The sequence below is a fragment of the Kwoniella bestiolae genome, chromosome 5, assembly GCF_000512585.2.
Source record: "Kwoniella bestiolae CBS 10118 chromosome 5, complete sequence".
Lineage (NCBI taxonomy): Eukaryota > Fungi > Basidiomycota > Tremellomycetes > Tremellales > Cryptococcaceae > Kwoniella > Kwoniella bestiolae.
In genome coordinates, this window is record NC_089245.1 from 368,248 (window position 1) to 388,048 (window position 19,801).

Below are 19,801 nucleotides of genomic sequence, written 5' to 3' on the forward strand. Positions count from 1 at the left end.
AAATGAGTATACCACTTAATAATACCATGGTATAACGGCATCACACCAAAGCTAAGCTCACAGAGAGAGAGAGAGACACGTCCACCATATACACCATATACCAAAAACAAAGAAAGATACTGCTAACACATATACATACCACATATACCCCAACCATAACTCTTCCATACCATCCTCAGAATCCGCCAGAGCACGATGGGAGAACCAGCACCATCCTCAAGCGAAACGAACGGGGCCTTGGCGACACCTCCGTCTGTCGAAGTATCAGCGGATCAACCTGGACTGGAGACTCCCTCGCGAGATGGTAATGTCGGTGTCGGATTGGGAATACAGAATGGTCCTCCAACACCAGTCAAGGAGCTCCCACCTGCCCCTTCATCCAAGGAACCTCAGGTGGAACCGCTCAGTCCATCCGAAATACCTTTATCACCTCCTCCACCTCCTCCCAAACCATCCCAGGGGATTTCTATATTAACAGAAAATGAAAGTAAAGAGACATTAGAGGATGTCGAGCTTAGTAGGACCGGTACACCAGTCAGATCATCTAGTGTAGTCTCTTCTCAACATCCACAGGCTCCTTCGTCGGTCAGGAGGGAAAGTGATAGACCGGTATCTTCATCCTCTAGAAGAGCCTCCAATCCAGCTTCAACCTCCGTCACGTCCCTTCACTCTATCACTTCCACCCCCTCGTCTCGACCACGTTCGACTCGACCAACCACCCAGGGCAGTATAAGTGAGGGATCTCACTCGAGAAGGGACAGTACCATGACGCTCTCCATGAGTCATACCATGTCATTACCACCCAACACACCGGGATTACACCAATTATCTACGGTATTGATAATGCCTCCATTACAATTACTGGTAGATTCGAAAGAAGCCAAAAAATCAGCATCGTTCAGAGCAGCCTCCCAGAAAGCATTGGAACTATGTCAATCGTCTGATGGAACGGGCTCTGCCTCGGCGTATCTACATCCTAGAGAGATATTCGAACCCCTCCGACTGGCCATATCGAACCCCCAAACCACATCCGTGCCAATCCTCATCACCTCCCTCGACCTCTTATCGAAGTTGATCTCCCACTCATTCTTCAGTGAACCCTATGGTCCACCTAAGGGAATGTCCCCTCTGGCAGATCTAATAACTCATACGATAACTTTGTCCTATTCCGAAAATTCACCTCCCCAGGTAGCTCTGCAGGTTGTTAAAGCGCTTATGGCCATAGTCCTTTCTACCGACAAAGGTATGCTGGTCCATCAATCTTCCCTGTTGAAGGCTGTTAGGACGGTGTATAATGTCTTTTTGTTATCGAACGATGCTGCGAACCAGGTTGTAGCTCAAGGTGGATTGACACAGATGGTTCATCATGTTTTTGGAAGGGTGGTGAGACCTGAGATCAAAGCTGCGTCGGGGAGTGGCAGGAGAAGTACGATAGGCGAGAATGAGGCTAGAAGATTGGGTCTGGGCTTATCGAGCTCAAAAGAGAATGAGAATGATGGAGACGAAGCATCGCAATCGCAGCCTCAGACGCCTGTGCCAGGTCAGGAGAGTGAAAAGAAGGAGGAGAAGATGACCCTGTGAGTTAACACAAACTCTTGGAGCGTGATACCAGCGTTCTGACTCATGTTTTTTGTATATGTAGTGAATCGTTTGACCAGCCCAACCCTAACGACTCCATCCCAACCGCACCAGCCGTCATAGCCTCCGATGCTGAGCCATCCCATTCCACACCCTCCTCACCACCCAAATTACCTCAACATACCGTCTCCATCCCTGTACCAAACGGAGATGCCCTCGATACGCCTGAACCTACATCTGCTCCTCCATCTGTGCCTATGCATGATGGTCCGACTGCTAGTGCTGCTGGTGGACTGGATGAACAGGAGGGAACGCTGGATGCTATGGGTAGACCTATACCCACCGAGGAGCTGTTTGTGAAAGATGCTTTCTTGGTGTTTAGGGCGTTGTGTAAATTGACGATGAAGCCTTTGGTATCGGAGAGGTGAGCTATTTTGTCCGCCATATGCTCCTCCCCTCTTTATGCTATATTTCGCTCTTCGGCCTCAGGTGAATTTGCTAACATTCGCCAACAAATAGCGAGAAAGACCTCCGTTCCCATGCGATGCGATCCAAACTTCTGTCTTTACACCTCGTCCTTACCGTCCTCAAATCGCATGCCGATCTCTTCACCAACCCTTTCGTCTGCATCCCTTCGAATACTTCACTGGAGATGACTCCGTTCTTACAAGCTACCAAGCAATACCTTTGTTTGAGTTTGTCAAGAAATGCCGTTAGTTCCGTCAACCAGGTGTTCGAACTTAGTGTGGAGATCTTCTGGTGTATGCTCAAGCATATGAGGGCTCAGATGAAGGTGAGTGAGACTCTTCGAATGTCTTGTACAATACTGATCTTTGAGTTCGGACGAGTAGAAAGAGATTGAAGTGCTGCTCAACGAGATATTCATTCCCATCCTCGAGATGCGACATTCAACCATCAGGCAGAAATCGATTATCTTGGGTGTTTTCATTCGATTATGTCAGGATCCTCAAGCTCTAGTAGAGATTTACATCAATTATGACTGTGATCGAGCGGCCCTCGCAAACATTTACGAAAAACTGATGAACATTGTTTCCAAGATTGGTCAAACCCATTTCGCCCCTCCAAGTAAAGAAGAATTGGGTCAAGGTGGATCATCGAAACAAGCTTCTGGATCGAATGGACCTGCTATACCACCTTCACTTAGTACTTCAGCTCTAGCAGGCGATCAAGGACACAACGCACCTCATTACGCTGGATTATCTCCTGAAATTAAACTTCGTCGACAATCGCTCGAATGTCTTGTCGCTGCTCTGAAATCCCTTGTTGCGTGGTCGACCTCAAACCCTGCTACGAAAGCTCCACAGGAGGATCAACCTCGACAAAGCGAAGATGGTCTAGGACGACATCATAATTCCGATTCCATTTCAGGTTCAACCGCCCAGCTTGCCGCTCCTACCCCTGTATGGCCCGCTGACGCTTCAGCTAGAAGTCCTGTACCCGGAGTGTCCTCGAACGGATTCAACACACCAGATATTGCGGAAGACGATGTAGGAAGGTTTGAGTCCGCCAAGCAACGAAAGAACACCTTACAAGATGGAATCAAGAAGTTCAACTTCAAGCCTAAGAGGGGTATCGCATCTTTGATCGAACATGGTTTCATTCGATCCAGTGCACCTCAAGATATCGCTAGGTTCCTGCATGCCAACGAGGGTCTAAGCAAAGCCATGATTGGAGAATACCTCGGAGAAGGGGATGAAGACCACGTAGCGATCATGCACGCTTTTGTGGACATGTTGGACTTCTCAAGAATGAAATTCACCGATGCCTTGAGGATGTACCTCCAATCTTTCAGATTACCTGGAGAAGCCCAGAAGATCGACCGGTTCATGTTGAAATTTGCGGAGAGGTATATCCATGGAAATCCCGATACATTCTTTGCGAATGCCGATGCGGCTTATATCCATGCTTTCGCCATTATCATGCTCAACACGGATGCGCATAACCCGAATCTCAAACAAAAACGAATGACCAAAGTGGAATTTGTGAAGAATAACCGGGGTATCAATGATGGGAAGGACCTGCCTCAAGAATATCTCGAAGAGACGTACGATGAGATTCAGAATAACGAGATCAAGATGAAAGATGAGATTGAAGTTCCCCAAGGGCCAGCTACGACCGGTGGATTGACGAGTGTAGGAAGGGATTTGCAGAGGGAAGCGTACGTGGCCCAAAGTGAGAATATGGCAAGTAAGACGGAATCCATCCTGAAAGCTATGGTCCGTCAACAGCGTCGTGGGCTGGTCAGACCGACAGATCAATTCCACACGGCCAGTAGGCTCGAACATGTTCAGTTCATGTTCCAAGTTGCCTGGATGCCCTTTCTAGCTGGTATCTCAGGATCTCTCCAGGAGACAGATGATCTCGACGTAGTGTATCTTTGTCTCGATGGGTTGAAGAGTGCGATCAAAATTGTATGTCTGTTCGATATGGAATTGGAACGGAATGCTTTTGTCACTACTCTCGCAAAATTCACTTACCTCAATAATCTGGGGGAAATGAAGCCGAAAAACGTAGAGGCGATCAAGTGTCTGCTTGATGTAGCTGTCTCTGATGGGAGTAATTTGAAGTCTTCGTGGAAGGACGTGCTGGTTTGTGTGAGCCAGTTGGAGAGGATGCAGTTGATTAGTAGTGGGTTGGATGTACCGGATTTGAATAGGACTTCGTGAGTTGTTTTGATTCTATTGGGTATTACCCCGCCTCTCCTCTCTGAAAAAAGAGGTGAGGGCTATTGGGTGTGTAATAGTTCATTTGAGTGAAGTGTAATGAGAAAGATTGGAGAAGGAGGGTCTTGTATATCTCTTGCTGCTATGTTGAGGTGGGAGTATTGTTATGAGAACATCAAATGCTGATGTCCTCTGCCGCAGAAGCTCATCAGATAAGAGAAAGTCCACCACGATCTCAAGGAAGAAAGCCCCCGCAGAGGAAGTAGCAGAGGAATCTAGGTCTTCCCAAGTCACCGTAGCGGCCGATATGGTATTTTCGACTTCCAAAAACTTATCTGGTGTATGTTCATTCTTGTTCAGCCTTGTTTGGGCAGAGTAGCTGATTTGTTAAGTTTTTGGTGCCTCAGTCCGCAATTGTTGATTTCGTGCAAGCTCTGAGCGAAGTTTCATGGGAAGAGATTCAGTCGTCCGGATCGTCCGCTCGACCACGCATGTTCAGCTTGCAGAAGCTGGTGGAGATTTCGTATTATAATATGGGGAGGATAAGGCTGGAGTGGTCCAATATATGGTTGATCCTTGGAGAACATTTCAATCAGGTGAGTAGAAGACTGTTTGCTTTGCTCATGTTGTGACGAATAAGAAGATCGTATCCCTTTGATTTTGTACCTTAATCTCGTCTCGCTGGTGTGAGGGAACATTGCTGACCTTCGATACGCGCTAGGTATGCTGTCACAATAACCCCAATGTCAGCTTCTTTGCTCTCGATGCGTTGCGTCAACTAGCTATGAATTTCTTGGAGAAAGAGGAATTGTCCCATTTCGGATTCCAAAAGGATTTCCTGAGACCTTTTGAATATACTATTGTGAACAATAAGAATTCCGATGCTAGGGAGATGGTGAGTTTGAGGTTCATATATCTTACAATATCAACTTCAGACCATATAAAACAAAAGGAAGACAGGTTGCAGGTTATGCTCATTAATAATTTGGGTTTTTTAGGTGCTGCAATGCCTCCAACAAATGCTCCAAGCCAGAGTCCAAAACCTTCGATCCGGTTGGCGAACGATGTTCGGAGTATTCTCTGCATCCTCCAAAGTCCTAACTGAGCGAGTGGCCAACTACGCCTTTGAGCTCGTTCAACTAGTCTACAAAGAACATTTTTCCCTCGTGGTGAAATATGGAAGTTTCTCGGATCTGACAGTGTGCATAACGGATTTCTGCAAGGTATCGAAGTTTCAGAAAATCAGCTTACAAGCTATAGAGATGGTTAGAGGATTGGTGCCGAAGATGTTGGAATGTCCGGAATGTTTGTTACCCCCTCAACAAACTCAAATCTCCAATAACGAGAACGGTGTAGATCTGAATGATCATGAGGATCTAGAGAAAGAGGGGAAGAAGGTGACGAGCGTATTACCCTCGGACGACCCGATGTTGAAGTATTGGTTGCCTGTTTTACATAGTTTCTATGAGATTATCATGACTGGCGAGGATCTGGAAGTCAGGCGATTGTGAGTGATTTTCCTCCTTAAATGACAAAATTCTATCTCGTCCTGTTCTCCTATCTCGGAATGGATGGGGATAGAAGATTTGCTTACTGATGTTCTTGTTTGTTGTTGTTCAGAGCCCTCGACTGCCTATTCGGTACACTCAAAACGCACGGTTCAGGCTTCTCACCCGAATTCTGGAATACAGTCTGCCAACAGGTCTTGTTCCCCATCTTCGCTATCCTCAAAGCGAAGTCGGATATTAGATTTAGATCAGCAGAAGATATGAGTGTTTGGTTATCTACCACTCTGATCTCTGCGCTGCGGGACTTGATAGATCTGTATACGGTGTATTTTGGGGTGCTGCAGAGGTATTTGGATGGGTTGTTGGATATTCTTGTGGCTTGTATCTGCCAGGGTGAGTTCTTTGGTCCATCAGCAATCTAGGGGAGATATCAATAATGGAGACTGGAACAGGAGATGCGTGGTATCGCTGGTATCGGTGCTGATTGTGCTGTGTTTCATTTACAGAAAACGACACCCTCGCACGTATAGGTACATCATGTTTCCAACAACTCCTCGAAAGCAACGTACGGAAATTGTCGCCCGAAAAATGGATGTCGATCGTTTCTGCTTTTGTACAATTATTCAAGACTACAACTGCTTTCCAACTTTTCGATCCGGTCTTGCATGCTGAGGTAGAACCTAGTGGGACTATGGACGATGCGGATGGTGAGTAAACCTGTTTTCGCCTTTGAATTTGCCTTTGACTGCCTACAACACCCTCTTTTCTTACATCGTAGTGGCATTTTGTGTCATTTTGCTGACGACACTGATTAATGCCTGGCAAAACAGCACCGTTCCAGAAATTCGTGGCTCCCGCCCCACTCGAACCATATACCGACTCCTCCCCTCCACCTTCCCTCACCTCGTTGACTTACGGCGAACAACGCAGGATATTCAAGCAGATCATCGTGAAGTGTGTTCTACAATTGCTTTTGATCGAAACTACGCATGAGCTATTACAGAACGATGAAGTGTATAATACGATACCTGCGGAACATCTCTTGAGGTTCATGGGCGTGCTGGATGATAGTTGGAGATTCGCTAGGAAATTCAACGCCGATAAGGATTTGAGGATGAAGCTTTGGAAAGTTGGTGAGTTGGGTTATACAATCAATCTTGGGTGTATTAGCTCGCGACGTACCCTCAGCTTGATGTCACTATGGCCAGGTAGACAGTGTCAATGTAATCCATGCTAATAAATTCATCTTCAAAATAGGATTCATGAAGCAGCTGCCCAACTTGCTAAAACAAGAATCGAGCTCTGCAGCTACACTCATCAACGTACTATTGCGGATGTACAGAGATCCAAGAGATGCTCACAGAGCTACTAGGAATGGTGTGCTGGAGAGATTGGTACCGTGAGTGATGTGATCCAATCTCATCATATGAGGTATACAACCGAGATTGAGGCTAATGGTGTTTGTTGGATGGCACTTACAGCTTGGCAACGGAGATTATCAAAGATTTCATTGCGCTGGATCCAGAGACCCAACCTAGAAATATAACCGCTTGGACACCTGTGGTTATTGATATTTTGAAAGGATGTCATGGATTTGAGGATGAGGCTGTGAGTGGATACTTCTCTCATTTGGTTCTATTCCGTTGCCATCCGATGATTGGGATCATGATCTTTCTCTCCTTTGGTTCTGTCTCTGGTACTGATCTCGTACATTTGAATTGATCAGTTCGAAAAGCACATCCCAACATTCTACCCACTAGTAACGGACATACTAACCAAGGAGGTCGCATCGGAGATGAGGTTGTCCGTGAGAGAATATCTGAAGAAAGTAGGACAGGTCAAAGGATTCATTGGCGGACCAGAGTGATTGTGAAAGTGAACGTAAAAGTAAAAGTAAATTGCATTGTATATTGTATTTTGGTTTAGGGATATAGACTTGACATTGCGATGACCGATGATGGGTTTCTTTCGTTTTTATACGATAGTCGTATCTCCGTTTCTTATAAATGGTATACTCATACATAACTTACTGGACATGTTAGATATCATTGAATCATCCATTGTTCAGTACGATACTTGCATTTTGCGATTCATACTTGTGTGGTTTTGTTTGGTTCCTCGCTATGATCTCCTTTCACCTCCACCCAATTAACGTCATAGTCTACGAGCAGATATCTCCACTAAGCTACTTGGAATCTTCCCTTTTACCTTAGAGTGCCCTCATTCCAGCTATTGTAACCCCATCATCAAGACCACATCTTGTGCCACTCGTCAGCGTGGAGGAGCATCGCGGATCGTCGATGATGCTGCCCTCAATGCATAGGTGAGAATCTCTGATCCATGTTTTACCCAAGACCTAACTGACGTCTCTTTCGATTGCTGAAACCTTGCAGTATCCTTCTGTCACTGGTGCCACTGTCATACCTGCTCCTCGCCTTTTCACTTGCATCTGCAAGCTATCAAACATCTCAACTTCCTTTATCCGGCGCCGAAAGTATATCGCGGGCAATCATAGACTATCATCCGGCTCACCCTCCGAGGATCAACTACGAGTTACTTGAACTTGACCACCAAGATAACGAGAAAGAATTGAGCGATTTCTTGAATGGGATGGAGATACATCCTGTTCATATCACTAGCTATGCGGACGAGAAGTTCAACTTGATGATCTTCGCTGATGGGTGTGAGTACTACCATGAAGAATCAGATGGTCGTCCGCTGAAAGCTCGTTGAACAGACACACGGGCAGAATTCGATAAATTCCATGAAGACGTGCAATGGTTGAAGGACGATATTATCTCTCCCGATGGGGCATTGAGACGCGTAGCTGATCTGTTGAATATCTGGATGGCTTTCGTACCGTCTGAGCAGGCGAGTTGAGCCTTTCAGATTTCTTTGTATAGTGCACCTTTCTGGCCTTCCCATTCTTGTCTCATCAGTCATCCGCCGACATCTTCCGCTGACAACTCATAAATTTAGTCAGGCATCGGGACTCATGATCAACCTCTGCCTGGCGCTGCCTTGGGACTATATCGACCTGGCTCTGAGCTCAGGGCGGTATATGTCAAACATCCCAGAAGAGCTAGGAGGGCTTGTAAGTGGATTAGAGAAGGTGGAGCGGGTAAAGCAGGATGTGATCAGGCTGTTCTACTGGGTGAGTACATTATTTCTTAAAAACAATTCTTCAGCCGCTCGTCTTTTGCAACTGAAATGGGGATAGTCAGCTGACTTTGGGGTGTATCGAAAGGTAACGATCCGTTGTATGGAGGTTTGGGAGGTGAATTTACGTGAGTCAACATCTCGATAATTCAGTTGAGTAAGGCTCATGTGGGTGTGGGTGATAGCATTATCACCGCTTCAAAAGTCAATGGTCCGCAGGTACTTCGCCATGAGCTTGGACATAGTTTGATACCTGTAGGAGAGGAATACGATGGGGGTGTGTACCCTACTCTCCGCCTCTGGACGACTTCATCACACAGGTTAGTGCTAACCTCGCTCTTTGTGATGACAGGTTGGGTCTATACAGGTGTCAATTCCGACAAGGCCAAGAATCTCGATCATCTGAAATGGAAGAAGTATCTATCTGATCCTGATAATGTGAGGATAGAGGACGCTAAGATGGCAGTACAGGCTTATCCGTGAGTTGTGTCCATGCCAACTCCCTCAACAGCATACTGAAGTGATGTCATTTCGACTAGCTGGTGGGATCTCGACCAAGGGGAATATAACATCACTTTCTCCTCCTCAAGTGTGAGCCAGTCATATCCCACTGCTCTACTTCGAACGTCACTTTCCTCCATTCCTTCTCCGTCGCATCTCGATTTCGCCCTCAACGGAATCACGCTCAATTTATCTCGCTACTTTGCCGATGGATTGGAAGGATCCTTAGACAGACGATGGTTAGACATTATGCTTCCTGGTTTGAAGGACAGTAGGAACGTCATCAAAGTGGAGCTGACCGATGAAGGTAGAAAGGCTGAGGCTGGTTTGGGGGGTAAGATGTTAACCAGTTTGGAGGTTATTGAGTATGGTGGGAACGGAAGGTGAGATTTTGGTGATCTTCAATGCAAGGTAGTGTACCATCAATGCTGATCCGTCGTATAGATTTAACCATACTTTGGGCCATGTCGGTGCATACCCGACATTCGATTTGAAAGGTCATATGACGCTCAGACCTGTATGTCCATTGCCCTCTCACCCACTCGAATCACGTTGTTACAAGTAATACTGACGTGCGAACGATAGACGAACGAAGGATGCCTAATGAGGAATGTGACGCACCCACGTACGTCATCCATGGCTCCCCCCTATCTTTCTACAAGTCATCATTTACTGATGATTCGAATAGAATTTTGTTCGATATGTGCGGATGGACTGCGGAGAAGTTTGGAAGAGAAGATAGCTCGGAAGCAAGAACGAATGCATCTTTAGAGAATAGATGTAAAGGAACGCGATGGGGCGGATGTCATTGTGTAACAGGGGCTGATGCAAGGACGATACAAGCTCGGTATCAAGGGAAGGAAGATGGATAGATGGACAATGGCAAAGGGCCGATATCTGGCGTAAGGATCGGGAGGGTATCGTTGTTCTGTGTTGTATATGCCTCAACAACGATGATATAAACAACATCTGGACCGAGACGAATGCTCAAACGCCCGACACTATACAATTTCTCGCAAACTTGCCAGCCTAGCCTTCCTGTCCAAGCAATAGATATACCTACTTCCAGACCGCTTCTTATCGATTGAACGACAAGATGTCCACTCACGCCGGCAGAAACCCAAAGTTGCTTCGGAAATATACCGGTTACCTATTCGTGAGACGGATGGATGATGCTTCTGCATGATAAGTGATTTCAGCTTAGTATGTTTTTCGGCTTATCATAGGCTGCTTCAGCAACATCAAGTGGATCCACGAGATCAGCAGATAATCCTCGAAGCGGTGGGTTTTCGGGACTTGCTCAATGAACCATGCAAGTTTGGCGTGGCTGATATCGCCTGATCGTAGATGCAAGCCAACAAACTCGGCAATCCACTGCGGATGATTCGTCTCCGAGCAGATCACATGCTAGTGCCACGCAAACCAATGATGTTGATGAGGAAGAGTGTTCCTCTCCGTAGAATTTGTACAACATGATGCATCTTGCAGCGATGATCCTCAGCATGAGATGATTTGGCCAAATGTTGCTCATGCGTAATCCAGCTTCTGACGCATGCTGCAGGTTCAGCAGGACAAGCTTCTCGATGAGATCAAATGAAAGACAATGAACAAGGTAAACCTGGTAGAACGTAACAGGCGTCGATCCTTTTTGTTTGTTCCACCCTTCACGTTGGCCTTCGAGGGTGCGACCAAATCGGGGCCACCGAAGGGAAGCTCTGAGGTCTTCCTCGATGGCGATTATGCATGATCACACATTATTCAGATACAGGTCTTGCTTTCGACCGATCTAATGTGATATTCCTCTCAACCCTCACACGAAAAGTTCACAGCCACCACCAGAAAATTCATCTCAGTCGGCATATCCTCACTCCAGCTTGAAACTCTCAATATGTCTACGCAAGGCAACATCACTCACGACTCTCTTCAGACCAACACCACAGGTGTCCGTCCAAAGGGCGGAGACTTCTCTTGGTATCATTATGACGAGATTGCCAAGGCGTAAGTCTGTCCCTACGTTTTTCGTGAAAGTCCCACTAATCTGTTTGCCGGATTTAGCGAAGATCATACAGGGCGAATCTATACAGGAACGAAAGTAACTCGCAGTCAGTTCACCCATTGCTATATCACAGCGGACAACAGGACCCATGAGCACACTGAAAATAAATAAGAAGGATTCAACCGGTCTTCGTCACAGAGTTAACAAGGGCGAAATGTGTTTGATTCCTCCAGATTTGGCTTGTGTTGGTGGCTTGTTGTTATTGATCTAAGAGAACGATCCTTGCAAATTTGTGCCGCTTCCTACTGTACCACTTCTCTCGTGGAAGCGTTTCCTTTCCAGATGGTATTTCATATGGTGAATATGCCTTGCCAGTTACATGAATGGATGTGGTGCACAGATCAGAAGTCTGGAAATCCCATCATGATATCGCAGATGTGGCAATATTTTCTCCTGTCCATTGGCATGATGGCTCGAGCGTATGCGATTTGCTGGCTCAGCCCCGCACATGAGGGGCTAGCATGCAATAAGGTGAAGGATCATCGTGACAATCTGAATGACGTGTCCAGAACTAACACACCCTTTCTCAAAGGATCGAGTTCAAAGGAGGTCCGGCATCCAAATTCTAGGGCTCTTCGTTGTATACAAGGGTACAAAGACCTCATATACATATACCCGTTGTCATCGCAACATGTCCCAGAAGCACATGTTATCCTTGACCTCTCCCATTGCCAGAACTCATACATAGTATATTCTATACCAGCACTAGCTGAAATTGTTAACGACTCAGAATGACCAACCAATATTCAGAGTATCATTACCATCGAGAATCTGCCCATCGTCGCCGGCCGGCTCGTACGCACGCTTCTCACTCTGGAACTTACCGATCACCTAGTGGCGTCTCGTATCGAATCGTCAATACGAGAGCTCGACCTAACTATCCCCCGAGGTCCACTTATGTCCATCAGACCCCAGCTTACGGTGGTTCCCAGATGGGTCATGCATACACCGATAGTCGAACTTACAGGGACGACCCCGCCGGAAGACGAAATCAGGACCAAAGATATGATGATTACTATAACCGCGAAAGGACGTATAGTGACTATCACCCCCACGAAGGGAGGGACAGCCAAAGACACAACAATGAAGATGGCCATGAATATACAAGAGGGCACGATTCTCCCTACGGGGACAACAGGTGCCATTCGGCTTCATATCCCCGCGAACGTCAACACCAACCTTCTGCAAGTCGGGGCGGAATAAGAGTATGGTCAGCATGGGATCTGGCTTGGTGCGATTGCGAAGTGCCGGAGAATGTGTGAGAGATTTCGTTATCACGACGCATGCTTAGTGGCTAATTAGGATTGCAAATATACGCTGTGTGATGTAGGCGAGCAGCGGTGCCAAGAGAATACAGTTTATTTCGCTATACCCAGGACACCGCGAACCGTACGGGGACTTTTGTGTTTCGCAGCCCTTTGGGCCATGAGCAGCGTATCCCGGTTTGGTACGAGGACGATCCGAACCAATGTCGAAAAGTCTAGCGATCGGGGGCTGGCTATCGTGTCCTTTTCCATCAATCGATCATGCATCTTGGGTTCTCGAGTGCTTGTATGGATTGAAGCGGAGATGTGGCAGGACATACCTACGAATAGTAGTACAGCCTTTGCATCACAGACTCCCCTCGTTTGTCGTAAATATCATTCAAGTGGTTAGATCGGTTGTTTTCTATAGATTGGGCATGAAGCTGGCTACCGTGATCTCAACCAGAAGGCCTCCGTCGATGCTGTTCGATGGCTGTACCCGCGCAGGGGACCGTCCTGTGTGCTTGAGATCATACCTCACGAATACACCGTGAAGCATTGACAAGAGAGCTCCTTCGAGTAGTAGCTCAACTGCAGTCCAGACCCTGGCTATTTACAAAATGGTCATGAAAGGATTTCCTCTGCGCGGGAGAGTGCCTTCCCAGAATTCTTACCTCTGGGATCGCAACTTCGTACATAGTTCACTATATCACATCTGACTCAGTTATATGTGTCCCAACATATGTCCAGATGAGAGGCAATCTTTTTTATCAACTGTATCACATTGGTGTTGTGTCCAAAACTTCGATTGCAACTGATTAAACATGACTCGAGACTCCCAATACGGATCTCCAAGAACCACTGTTATTCGATTTCATTTCCCAAGAAATGAATCTCGTACGAGCTCCGCAGAGTCAGGAAGAGATCATCATGCATCTAATGCCAATGACACCCGTAGTCGTCATGTTACGAGCTCCTCTTGGCAGAGGTTTGATCCCCACGACGGCTCAATCCATACATATCATCGGTACGGCGAAACAGGAGCTGGAGAAAGCAACGAGGACTACTATCGTCATCCTATCTCCAGGGATTATGAAGAGACTGTGCAGATGCTTGGGGGGCGAGCCGGGGATAATGGAGCTCACGTTCGTACGCATGATACTCAAGGGGATCACCGAGACACATACGAACGGAAGTGCGACCCTGGCTCATGTGCCACACATCATGAGCGTGCCTCTCCTTTCGAAGTCTATCAGGAGTACGACAATAGAGAGCGCCATGCCACTTCGAGACCTCCTGACCACGGCTTCCCTCGGTCCTGCACACCTGGCCCAGCGGGACACGGGAGGAGATCACCCTCGGCAAGGTTCAAGGGAAGAAGATCCAAGGGATGGGGAGAGTCTGGATGTATACCTCGGAACCATCCTTCTTCCGCTTCTCCTCACAGTCATCCGCATTCCTCTTCACATGAAGAAGGTCCAGACGAGTACGAGTATAATGCTTTTGTCGGTCACCCGAAGGTTTCGAGATCTCAAGGGAAAGGCAAAGATAATATACCTGACCATGTGTAAGCCCTCTCTTTACATCGCGCTTTTTTCTTTTCCTCGATGCTGACGTACAGGGATGGTGGAACAAAATGCAGTTCAAGACAACTACCGGGACCAGAATATGAATTCTCCCATTCTGAAAAGACCTCGGAAACGATCACCTATATTTTCGAGATGAATAAGGGTCGAGATGGCTTTTCGCAGGGGTTTGCCATTCCGACAAGGATCTGAATAGGTTGATGCGGTTGGGGACTTCTGAATTTTCATTCGCATCACGATATTATACTGTAGTATACAAATAACACATGTATGCTGTCCTGGTCGTACAATTGGTCCTCGAAGAATTGGGGTTTCCGGTCAGAATGGGTTTAACGACATAGTAAAGGATGAGTTACACACTCTCGCTCTGCTCATACCAGTTCACGGTCCTTAAGTAAAGATGAGATGGTCAATGGATTTCAAGTCTGAGATTCGATCGTATTCCCCCATGCATGCGCAGTCTGATGAATCCCACACATTGTCAAGACAAAATGATGGACGGCGGACCTCTGCGTCCTTCTACTGCCACCCTCAATAGCGATTCGCCAACATCCGTATGAGCAGAGGTACCGTTCGGGAATCTACCTGATGTTGACATGTCCTTTCAATTTTGAAGAGTACACAATGGATGTGGTGAGTGTCATCAGGCTTGCAGTGACGTCAATTGAACGGACCAGTCTGTGTGAGAAGCTATGGTACGAAAGGAGGTTCTATTGTGATCAATGCTCAACAGCTTCGTACCCGGAGATCGCATTCTGCTCATTGTACATAATTGAGCATATGGCGCATGTGCATTCAATGTTCTTCCATACTGTACACGTCCCCTTTTTTTATTGTCGAGGTTTCCATCCCTGATTTCCTAATTTGAGTATCGTTTACAGATCATCGCCTGACGTTCGAGGTTAACGAACATGACGTTCGGTCGCAGGCATCGACCAGGCTCTGAGCGCCTCCGTCACGGTCCCGATCCTTCCAGGAAGTGTCACCCTTCGACCTCTGATCATTATCGGGGTAGAGAATACTCAAATCGCAATGATACGGATTACTCGAGAGCTGGCGATCGTGGTCGTGAGAATCCCCCAAGGGGGTGGTATGGTTCGAGTGATGGTACTCGCCTCACTCAACATCGATATGGGCCTGCACCTGGGGAGGAAGACTCGTACCATGCTTCTTATAAGCATCAAGAGAGCTCGACCAGATCCACTCATGAGTCTGACGAAGACTTCGACCATCTGTATACCCCATCTGCTGGTCCTGAAGGACTATTCCGTGGGAGCCTTTATAATCTTGATACACTTGGTTTCGACCCACTCAACGATCGGAATCGGAGTTCAAATCGTGAAGAACACAACTGCGACCCTCATGAAAATGGTACAAGTCACGCTCAAGGTTTCTTCTATGAGGTGGATGAGGGTGATTATGGTAATACAAGAATATACTATCATGATGGTTATGATGATTATCCCCGCCGACCGCTCTCAGCCGCTGATTCAAGTCGAATCCCAAAGGCTGAGGAGACGGACGATGAAGAGTACTATCCGACCCCTCGTGATCCCGTGTTTACCAAGGCGTCAAGATATGGTAAAGACTACGTACCAGATCATGTGTCAGTGTCACTCCTCCATTTTTACTACCCCTGCTGCTGTAGTCAGTCGGGCATTCAAGCTTATAAGCGTGGTGTGATATGTAGGTTGCGCAAACTCCCTGGTAAGGGATACAAGTTTGCCTATTCCCAACGCACCTCGCAGGACACCGTGTACGTCTTCGAAACGAAGGATCAGATTGGGTACTCCTTGGTTGTGCCTTTCAGAAAGTAGCTGATCAGCTGAGCTGTGCGGATTGGACTCTCCGGTAGAATCGTGTTTATTAGGAAAGTCCTTATTGACATTATTATACAAAAAGTGGCTGTTTCTGACATCGCATATCATCCATTCCTTTCCTCCCCAGAGCCTCCTCCTATATTGATGGACGTGTTGGAAGATATGCATAGTTTGTTGTTGACTGAGGACCTGAAAATGAAAGATGACATGATGACACGACAGTTTCATCAGAAATGTCGACTTAAGATCCTAATGTCTTGCACAATTCCGCGAGGCGATCCAATCCGCAAAGATCATAGTCGTCTTACGTTGGTTGAAGATACGATTGCACCATCAATACAGTCCAGCAGTTCAACACTTGTATAGTTCTTGATCGAACCCCATACTAAACAATAGTGGTCTCCGCCCTGGTCCTGATCATACATACATAGCCCATATGTTCCTGATCTTGAGATGAATCAAGACAAAACTTATCACAAGGCGATAGTTCGCGGTCCAATTTTACCCGGCACCGAGACGCTCGATGGCGAAGTAAGGTCAGAAGCAATTATGATACCCCTTCTTCCTTATATCGATCTCTGACTCAAGACCCAATCGTACAACACATACGGAGCCATTCTGAAAGGGAGTAGGCGCGTGTGACTGGACTTGACTCTAGAGGAGCTTTGAGCGCTGATGTCCTTCGGATTCGTATATTATCGTAAGCTCTACTTCGTCATCAGCACCCTGACCGAGACCTCGCAGACGATGAAAGGTTGACAGGCATAATGGAGTGACAATCAAAGGAAGTCCAGTCGCAGTTCAACTCTAGTATGTTACATGTGCGTGGTACTTGACTGGGGAAATCATATTTGCCACCCTGATTCTGTTCTATATAAAACGGGTCGAAGATTCTCTTTTCCCTCGATCTTTCTCCCCCTTTCCAATTCTTGGCAAGTTAAGAGAGAACAGATATTCGAGCGTGATTGAAGTATAGCAACCATGTTCAGCGATACGGAATCACAGTCACAACCCTCCAGTCGTTCGACCAGCCCTACACCCACCTCGGCATATCCGGGGGTAAGCAGCACGGCCACCGACAATCGTGTATCTAAAAGCACGTTTCGCAGATTTTACAAAGCGAGAGTCCCCGGAAAATTGTGAGTTCATTCCCGTTCGTCATTCCTCTCGTTTCTCGAATCGTAAGGCAGTACACTGTATGTATTTCCTGAATGACATCGTACTAATATGTATGATACGATTTCGGTCCCTTTCACTGTACTGTATAGTGCGAAGCAAGCTCCGAAAGGATCGACATATATAGGAACGGAGAATGACGAAGGGGATGAGCTACATTGGTATAAGAAGGATGGACAGACGCAATCAGTCTTTGAAGGTAAAGACGATCATGATTATGGGCCTGAGGTGGAGCTACCTGAATTTTAGGTCGTATTGGTAGAGTACCGATTATGATACTGTCACTCATCATTGGGTTGCATCGAGTGTATTCAAGCTAGCATGCATGGTTCACGTCGTTGATTCGGTCTGTCGCTCAGTCGAGCGATTGCGTTGGAAAAGGGTTAGATGATGAGATATACGATCGGAGGAGGAGAAGGGGGGTAAGTTGGCAATCTCGTATTTGGATATGTGAAGGTGGGAGTGACCATACTAAGCTGAGTGAGAAGTGAGTTATCAGAACGTTCAGTCAGTTGACAGGTTGAGATCAAGAGAGAGTTGTGTTCACGAGATGATACACCCTCAGATGAAAAACCACTCCTTCATCATTTCATACAGCTGATTCTACGGCGTACTGAGACGCTACACCATCTACCCATCATAAGCTTCCCAAGCAGCTTCTATCGTCTTAAGTTGATCCGCTGCGTCCTTGTACTCTGTGGTGGTATTTATCGATTCTTCCGCTTTGAGGGCGGACTATGTACAAGGGAGCACAGTCAGCAACTCGATTCAGTAGATAGACCGGTATTCGCAAAATGTGAAGAGAGATACTGAGTATAGGGATAAATCGAATGCCGGCTGAGAATGACTTACGACCAGATCATCCAAAGCTTGTACGGCCTCTTCCAACTGCCCCCTCGTTCTAGGAACCATCATCTCCGAATCTCTCAGTACTCGTTCCTATCGCGTCGGAGACAATATCAGTCGCGACACATTCGAACTAGATTGAGAAGAGAAGGTGAATGTGAATGTGAATGTCACGTCAGGTCGCACTCACTGCCGCTCTTATATCCGCCCCCTCCGCATCGTCCGCTTTAAGCTTCTCAACTACTTTCTTTTGATCTACCACTTCTTGCATATACACTGATTCCTCTTTGTGTAGTCTACACCCGGTTCCGAACTCTGGTCAGCCCACCGGTCGCAAAAGAGGATGAACGACTTACCGCTTGACTACGCCTGTTTTGATCTTGAGTTGTTTGAGGGTTTGGGATGTTGAGTCTGACATTGTGGTTGGCTTGCTCGCTTGTAGAATATGTATGTCAAGATTGTAGCGAGCTGATTGATATTGGATGATGTGAGGAGAGAAAGTATGAGAAGGTGTATGGTGTATGAGAGAGTGTATCGTGTTTTGGTCTCATCATGTGGAGGTCATGGCGAGAGCACCACCCGCAAAGACCACGTGGACGCACATACCCGGTAGTCAACAACACCTCTCCTACCGAGCCAAGGTAGACGAGATATATCATCCAAATGGAGTGAATCACAAATGCATAGTCATGGAGATGAAGCCAGTCATCGAGTCTGAAATGTACAGCTGGAAGTGACTTTGTCCACCATCTACCTCACTGATCCTCTGCCCCGTCCTCGTCCTCTTCTTCATCCTCATCAGCAGGCTTATAAGTCCCCTCCTCAATCTGCTTCAACAACTCGACAGCTTGCTTGTACTCATCCGATCCCAGCAGCGACTCAGCTTCTCTCTTAATTCGATCCTAATAAATTCCCATCGTCACTATGTCTCCTACCCCTCTTCAGGATCTGATGAGTTGCAACCTACCAATAATTTCTGCATCTCCGACTTGACCTCCTCAAGAATCTGTTCCGCCCCCTCTGCTCTTATCCCAGCTTCGTTCATGTCGTTTATCTGTACCCACACCATGTCAGCTATACCTGCGCAGCTGTGGTCATGATTAAACAGAAGGGACAAACCAGAGATACTATACCGGCTTCCTCCAATGCATCTTTCCCTTCTTCCTCCTGCCCAATTCGTTCTGCCGCTTCTATGCATGCTTCGTACTCTTCTTTCTCGTATATGTGATCTCGTGCTGAGCTGTGGATCAAAAGGTAGATGTCAGTCATCAAGATGAGTCAGAGAGAAAGTCATGCTTACATCTCTAGCTCTTCCGTAAGCTCTATGAGCTGTTCGAGCAGATCTTCCTTGTCCGAAGATCCGGAGGCAGTCTGCGTTGATGAGGCCATCTCAAGTTGATATGATATACAACAAGGTTATTGCTCTTCTAATATATAAGCTGGATATATCGATTGAACTGATGTGATCCTAAGATCGTGATGACCTCCATAAACGTTGGCTATTCATCCCTGAATGTGGTTGTTGGACGCACAGTGCATCCATCGTCAAATGTCCATGAACAATAATTCATCTAAGCATCTCTATATCACCAGGTATCAAGATATGAGCTAGCTTGCATCCGCAGTCGGGCAGGGTGGTAGAT

The 19,801-nt window shown here is 46.8% G+C and overlaps 7 protein-coding genes across 7 annotated transcripts; 5 read left to right on the top strand and 2 right to left on the bottom strand.

The window, feature by feature from the left end:
• Positions 1-195: 195 nt before the first annotated feature.
• I302_106532 (uncharacterized protein) lies at positions 196-7,637 on the top strand (the record flags this gene model as incomplete). The annotated part of the gene is made up of 14 exons (XM_019192821.1): positions 196-1,577; positions 1,643-2,002; positions 2,098-2,371; positions 2,430-4,261; positions 4,464-4,602; positions 4,670-4,858; positions 4,984-5,157; positions 5,261-5,769; positions 5,883-6,163; positions 6,277-6,477; positions 6,601-6,903; positions 7,028-7,169; positions 7,252-7,378; positions 7,497-7,637. The coding sequence occupies 14 exons, from the start codon at positions 196-198 to the stop codon at positions 7,635-7,637; spliced, it is 6,054 nt and encodes a 2,017-aa protein (XP_019045818.1).
• A 743-nt stretch (positions 7,638-8,380) lies between these two features.
• Positions 8,381-10,201, top strand: I302_106533 (uncharacterized protein; the record flags this gene model as incomplete). Its single annotated transcript, XM_065870293.1, has 10 exons — positions 8,381-8,453; positions 8,508-8,641; positions 8,750-8,924; positions 9,018-9,057; positions 9,115-9,206; positions 9,282-9,408; positions 9,469-9,813; positions 9,875-9,947; positions 10,016-10,055; positions 10,119-10,201. 10 exons carry the CDS (start codon positions 8,381-8,383, stop codon positions 10,199-10,201), a joined length of 1,182 nt encoding a protein of 393 aa, XP_065726365.1.
• Positions 10,202-11,318: 1,117 nt separating this feature from the next.
• On the top strand, positions 11,319-12,689 carry I302_106534 (uncharacterized protein; the record flags this gene model as incomplete). Its single annotated transcript, XM_019192819.1, has 2 exons — positions 11,319-11,428; positions 12,419-12,689. 2 exons carry the CDS (start codon positions 11,319-11,321, stop codon positions 12,687-12,689), a joined length of 381 nt encoding a protein of 126 aa, XP_019045816.1.
• Positions 12,690-15,227: 2,538 nt separating this feature from the next.
• I302_106535 (uncharacterized protein) lies at positions 15,228-16,133 on the top strand (the record flags this gene model as incomplete). Its single annotated transcript, XM_019192818.1, has 2 exons — positions 15,228-15,922; positions 16,007-16,133. The coding sequence occupies 2 exons, from the start codon at positions 15,228-15,230 to the stop codon at positions 16,131-16,133; spliced, it is 822 nt and encodes a 273-aa protein (XP_019045815.1).
• A 984-nt stretch (positions 16,134-17,117) lies between these two features.
• Positions 17,118-17,561, top strand: I302_106536 (uncharacterized protein; the record flags this gene model as incomplete). The annotated part of the gene is made up of 2 exons (XM_019192817.1): positions 17,118-17,275; positions 17,405-17,561. The coding sequence occupies 2 exons, from the start codon at positions 17,118-17,120 to the stop codon at positions 17,559-17,561; spliced, it is 315 nt and encodes a 104-aa protein (XP_019045814.1).
• A 381-nt stretch (positions 17,562-17,942) lies between these two features.
• On the bottom strand, positions 17,943-18,576 carry I302_106537 (uncharacterized protein; the record flags this gene model as incomplete). The annotated part of the gene is made up of 4 exons (XM_019192816.1): positions 17,943-18,047; positions 18,165-18,251; positions 18,349-18,454; positions 18,515-18,576. 4 exons carry the CDS (start codon positions 18,574-18,576, stop codon positions 17,943-17,945), a joined length of 360 nt encoding a protein of 119 aa, XP_019045813.1.
• A 337-nt stretch (positions 18,577-18,913) lies between these two features.
• On the bottom strand, positions 18,914-19,547 carry I302_106538 (uncharacterized protein; the record flags this gene model as incomplete). Its single annotated transcript, XM_019192815.1, has 4 exons — positions 18,914-19,060; positions 19,126-19,212; positions 19,278-19,398; positions 19,459-19,547. The coding sequence occupies 4 exons, from the start codon at positions 19,545-19,547 to the stop codon at positions 18,914-18,916; spliced, it is 444 nt and encodes a 147-aa protein (XP_019045812.1).
• Positions 19,548-19,801: the final 254 nt, after the last annotated feature.